At 39.5% G+C, this 6,235-nt stretch overlaps 1 protein-coding gene across 1 annotated transcript; it reads right to left on the bottom strand.

Moving 5' to 3' along the window:
• Positions 1-3,300: 3,300 nt before the first annotated feature.
• On the bottom strand, positions 3,301-5,430 carry LOC139709661 (uncharacterized). The gene is made up of 4 exons (XM_071621621.1): positions 5,334-5,430; positions 4,531-4,683; positions 3,626-3,867; positions 3,301-3,385 (listed from the first exon to the last, which is right to left on the bottom strand). Exons 2-4 carry the CDS (start codon positions 4,531-4,533, stop codon positions 3,313-3,315), a joined length of 318 nt encoding a protein of 105 aa, XP_071477722.1. The 5' UTR covers positions 4,534-4,683; positions 5,334-5,430; the 3' UTR covers positions 3,301-3,312.
• Positions 5,431-6,235: the final 805 nt, after the last annotated feature.

Below are 6,235 nucleotides of genomic sequence, written 5' to 3'. Positions count from 1 at the left end.
AAGCATTGTGCAGACAAATACATTCGAGTGCATTTTATGTTTGCAAATCTCCGCTCCTTGTAAAATCTACAAAAGTTTCATGAACACAAAACTTTCTGGTTTTACAGTATACCTGATAATTCAAAAATATCTTGAAAGAAAACAACAACACTTCTGCACAAATGGAATAATTTTGGGCTGTAAGAGAAGAAAAAGGCCCTTCCAATTACCATACTAAAAACAACAAAATGTCCCTTTAGAACCTGGTATATCAGAGGGCAGCAGGTATTGCTGTGATTTTTTAACAAAGACAGGGCCCTTTGGGAGATCCAACAAATAAAAAATGAAGAAAGCTATTATTAGATCTGATATCATACCGAGCATTAGCCTTGGGAAATGGCCAGGTCCGGTGTCCGATACAACTCTCTGTTTCACTGTTATACACAGCTCCATTCTCACAGCACTGCAGAGGTCTGAGTTCCTCATCGTAGCGGGGCAAGACCAGATAGTCCAGGCAGCATTGCTCCATGTAAAGAGTGTAAACCTGTCCGTGACAGCAGCCCTGGTGCTCAAGCTCATAGATGAAGCCGTTACATAAGCCTTTTCCTTCTACTTTTGGCATTATGTATCCATCTCTGGTGCAGATCTGGAATTTTATTTAAGAAAAAAAAAATGATGTCTACATGGTGTGAAAACTCATTCACACGTGTCAACTGTCCTGAGAATGTTGCAATGATTTGATCAGACATTTTGGAAACTGAATGTGCCTGACTGCAACATTGGAATGACTATCAGGAAAGTCTTCATTGTGCAGAGTTTGATGTCATCCTATGATATACTTTTTCATAGATGCCTCCCACTAATTGGTTGCACATCAACATTCTTAAAACTTAAAACAAAAATGAGCACTTCAATTCCATTGAACTGATTACGAAGGACTTTCTCATGCATTTTTACAGGATCACTATTACCTAGTGGTAGCCATGTAAATTTCAGTTCATAAAAATACATACTGTATCATCTCCATGGATATTAGAATGAATGTCATACCATCTCTACCGACTGAAATCATCACTTCCTCTAATTAACATGAATGATATACCTCGTACATGTCATCTTCACAATAAGGATCATTACCTCTTTCTGGCTGTTATATGTCTGTCGAAAATTGGCTCTATTCTCTCTGTGCCATGGTGCACAGACTGCATCATCATCAGGCCGGCTCTCAGTCAGATCCACAATTTCCTGCAGAGGATAATCACAGAGTTGCTTGCCCGAAATTGGAATCTCTGTTCCACAGCAGAGTTCCGGTGCGTCCGGAACATTCCAGACTTTGTCATAAGAGTAGCCATACACAACTGTGACAGAAGAGAGACAAAAGGAAACATGAGGATTTCTCTTCATTTTTCAACCACCTCTGACCATAATACTACACATATAGATACCACTGGGCATCAACATCCCCAGTTTCAATTATTTTCAGTGCAAGCTTGATTTGTGCTTGTATAACTGGGACAAATTTAAATGATTTTGGTGCGGGCAGTGTGAGAGAGATTTTCATAGCCCAGAACATAATACTATGTTTCATCTTTAAAACAGAAGCAATGATATATCAATTGGCATACACACAAATATTTTTGCACTCACTGCTTCCCATTGAATACCTGGGCAATCTTGATTGGACAATTAAATACACATCTTCATAGCAGCTGGTAGCATACAAAATTGTCTGAGCGTTGTCAAGTATTTTGTATTTGATCAGTAAAGTGTGCTATTGGAAATGTGGTTTTTTTTTTACTGAGTAAGAAACAAAACCATAAATACCTGATATGAGAGGTATGTATATGTCATCTTGAACACTACATCAGATCAAGGTAAACTTCTATGCGTGTCAAATCTATCTATGCAGGAATTTGTAAATCATTGTATCTACAAGATGTCACAGCCGTATCTAGAAACATGGTTTTGAAGTAGATATTCCAAGATATGGATGACTCCTCTAGAAGTTTAACTAACCTTGACAGCAAGTCTGCACTGAAGGGTCAGTCAAAATGACCTCTGTCTCACTGACCAAACAGCATGTTCCTCTAGTACCATCAAAGACCATGGAATAGGAATCATCAGGGTGATAACAACAAGTCTGAGTGCGTGGGTCATACTGAGTCGCATTCGCCTCGGAGCATATCATCGACTGCTTGTTAATCTTGTCGACGACATCACCATTTATGCAGAATTGAGTTGTAGTTCTGTAAGAAACTGTACGATAAAAAATAACATTCATCAGCATATATCTGCAAATGATGGGGATAAAGGAAAATTTTAAAAAAAAATACAAAAGAAAGGAAAAGTACCAAAGATTTTGTGAAAAGTTTATTTTTATGACAAACAAAGCTAAAGACATGTGTCTATTGTCAATCAAACGCAACAAATTTCATGAATTTGAAGTACATGTATTTCCCTTTATCTAAGAAATATGGGCATTTCAGTCACAATACTCAACAATCAATGCACTTGATATTTTAAGAAGTCCTAATATCTCAGTTCATGTCATTTTCTTTCATATCTCGTAAATGCTGATACACTCAAATAACTAATACACAACTGAATACTTGAAGCATTTTCATCCAACTGGACAGAAAGAACAAAGAAATGTTGATGTTAGGCTTCCAAAGGGAAAAAGAAATTGGATGAAATTTATGTGAAAGCAACCTTGTTTCATCGCAGTTCCCATTATATTAAAATCATTGCAGAGATGACACAAACATATGATAAAATAAAAGATTACGCACAAACAATTCAACCATGATACAGTTAGTGTAGTGAAATTTCTAGTAAATAGATATAGTCAAAACTGTCATAATGGCCACCTGTCTACAGCAGTCACCTGCTGTATACGGCCACTGAAAAAAAATCCCCAAAGAGAAAAGCCATGTGAATAATCCTGTCTATAGTGGCCACCTGTCTACAACGATCGAAATAATTCACAAAACTTATCCAATAAAGACTAACCTGACCCACAGCAAGCTGAGTCTGCATATTTTGGAAATGTGATGTCGTTGCAGCAAATCTGTGATGTTTTAGGATACAGGTCTCCACCGCAAATGTGCCATAGATTTCCGACGCCATAGACTTCGGGGAAACCCAACCTCTTTATGCTGCTTAAGCAGGAGGAGTTGGCTGGGTCATATCCAGTCACGCCACAACAGCTAAAAGGCGAGGTGAAACTGGAGTCCGAGCAGCAAGGTTCTACGTCAGGATTGAAAGGCCTTGAATATCGGCCTCCGCAGCACTGGTTTTTTCCTTCAACAATTGCAGGCAGGTCTCCTCCACAGATCAGATGGGTTGTAGGGTTGAACACATTCTCTCCATGACATGCTGTTGGCCCATCTCTTGGATGTGCTTGTCCCTGCATTTGAACAGAGGAACAACATTGATAACAGTAAGACTGATCCTATGGCATTGCTGAGATCACTTAGGAATGGAAAGAAACCCGGCTCGGGGTAGCCTCAGCACACATATATAAGGAAATCAAGCAAACTCCCTCAAGGACATACAAATGTACATGGTATTTCTATAACTGTGCATTCTGACATCTATAGAAGGAAAACTTAGTGAAACTGTGGAAATCACAAAGGCAGATACTTACATCACAGCAGATGCTGGTGGAATTGATCCATGTGTCGCCACAGCACTGTGCCTCTCCGAGCAGGATTTCAAACTCTCCGACTCGATGGACGAGATGACTGCCTTGGAAGGGGCAGCAGAGCTCTGTGCTCTGGTCATACGTTTGAGTGGCTCCACAGCAAGAGCCAACGCCGTTGACGATGCGTCCTCTGCAGCAGGTCTGATGGCTTGCATTATAATATTCTCTGCCACAGCATTCATAGCCTAAATGAAAGAAGCACACATATCACTGGTTAGCCTTGGTTAAAATAAATTTCATCCTCACACAGTGAAATAATGTAATTGTAATAAATATCAATTCTCTCAGTTATCTGTGTGTGTGTATGTGTGTCTGTCTGTCTGTACATGTGAGGGTTTTAATTAATGGCTTCATGTTTGTTGCAGCAACTAGACTCTGGTGGTTATTATAGACAGATTGAATTGCAATATATGATCACCACAGCCTCATATCAGTGAATAGTACTGAAAGTGCTGGAAATGATATAATTATTACTAAAATACCTGGTAATACAATAATAATACATAATATCTATCACAATGAGCTGACTGTTGGGATAACTATAAGATTGTTTGAAGTACCTATCCCAGTGACGGATCCAGAGGGGGACACATTGGGCGCATGCCCCCTCTATATCTTTAGTTAAAACAAAAGAAATTTTAAAAACGGGGTTTGTGCCCCCTTCAATTTGTGCCTCCCCTTTATGGAATTCCTGGGTCCACCCCTGTATCCTTCTCCATATTGGTACTTGAAAAACAAAATATTCCTTTAATATCTCTCTCTCTCTCTCTCTTTCTCTTACATACATATGTACGTGCCTCATGCCTTCCACAAAAAGGAAGATCTTGGAGAAACATGGCTCAACTCACCATCTTTTCTTGTATGATTTGTGTTGCCACAGCACACTTTGTCTGCCGTATCAATGACTTTTCCTCCACAGCATGCTAATCCAGTACCGCTCTCAAGCTTTGCCCCGCCACAGCACTCCCACGTGCCATCAGCTGGCAATAAATCAGACCCACCTAAACAGAGCCAGTGAGGGGGTAAGTCATTCGAATACTTTTTAATCATTCATCCAATACGTTTTTTATAATAATACAGAAAAACTGAACCTGCATGGAAAACAAAATGCCTTTGAATTCAAGTACAGCCCATCAAAACTGGTCAATGTGTGAGAACTTATGATCTTATTTGAAACAGGTCATTACAAGCTTCATATCATTTACAGACAAGTATGCCAGAATATATTTCTACTTGATTGATCACCAGGCAGCCAAATGGAGTGAAAAAATTCCCCGTATCTATGCAATCTTAATATAGGACACATAGAATCCTTTCTTCTGATTAACACACAAGATTTGCAACAGAATATGGTACCAGTACATACAGCAGTGGCAGATCCAGAGGGGGGTGCAGTGGGTGCGCGCCCCCTCTTTATTTGTTGTTAAAACAACAGAAATGAATGAAAAAAATGAGATGAAACCCAGAAGTAGCACCAGAAATATTGTTCGCCCCCCCCCCCCCCTTACAAAATTCCTAGATCCGGCCTCCCCTGTACAGTGCGATTCTTAAGCATAGATAAACTTTTATAGCTCTATGAAAATGTGAACCTCCATGAAAAATAGCTGGAGGCAACGAATGATGGAATGTACACAGTAAACAGTGCACTTACAGCATGTAAAGCGTCCGAGTTCTTGAGGAATCAAGTGGATACGGCTGCCACAGCATCGCTCCCTAGTGACATTGTAGGGGAATCCTCCACATATCTGGCTTGCAGCTATGTTGAAAAGGAAAAGAAGCCCAAATTACTTGTACCTGTATGGATTAACACATCATTCTGAAAAAGTATCAATTCTAGCCATTTGCGAGCACATTTGTATTTTGCATTGGATGGACATCTTGATGTACCATACCAGTACAGTAGGCCTACATTAAGATGTGAAATGCTATGTAAAACAATGACGGAACACTATTATCCTATACTACAAGTATCATGATGTGCAGAGATTTTGGAGGAACGTGGAGGATATTCATGTATTAAGATTTCAGGGTGTTTGTATGTTTGGAATACATTACAAAATTTGCATATGATGCCATAATTAAATTGGGGCCTTGTGATTGACCCCTGTTCTGTGTTTGGCATAGATGTGCTCACAAAGGGTATCAAGTCAATATAGTCAGATAATTTTGGCATGCTCATGAATATTAACACTACAGCAAGCACCAACATAACTAACAAACTTTGTAAATTCATGAATGGGCTCAGTTTATAACAAGTGCAAATAAATCAAATGTAAGATTGTGTCAATCTCATGTTGCACTACAGTACATGGTACATAGTGCGCCATTTTCTGAGTCGTTATACTTCCATGGGCGATTGTATATAGGATTAGAATTAAAACAGAATTCATGCTCAAGTCTGTATGACACAGGACCATCAAATGATTGGTGGCAATTGTTAACCCATTGAGGACGAGTCCTGAGTATACTCGGGCAGGTGTCTGTGGGAAATGTGTGTTGTAGCAAAATCAGTCTGTCCACAACAGGTTAAATGGAGTCTGTCGAGAGATGAAG

This window comes from Diadema antillarum, unplaced genomic scaffold (assembly GCF_040938485.1).
Source record: "Diadema antillarum isolate AM-2024a unplaced genomic scaffold, OU_Dant_1.0 seq00001456_RagTag, whole genome shotgun sequence".
NCBI classification, from domain to species: Eukaryota; Metazoa; Echinodermata; class Echinoidea; order Diadematoida; family Diadematidae; genus Diadema; species Diadema antillarum.
Note: the sequence above shows the minus strand (reverse complement) of the source record. Positions and strands in the feature narration are given on the sequence as shown.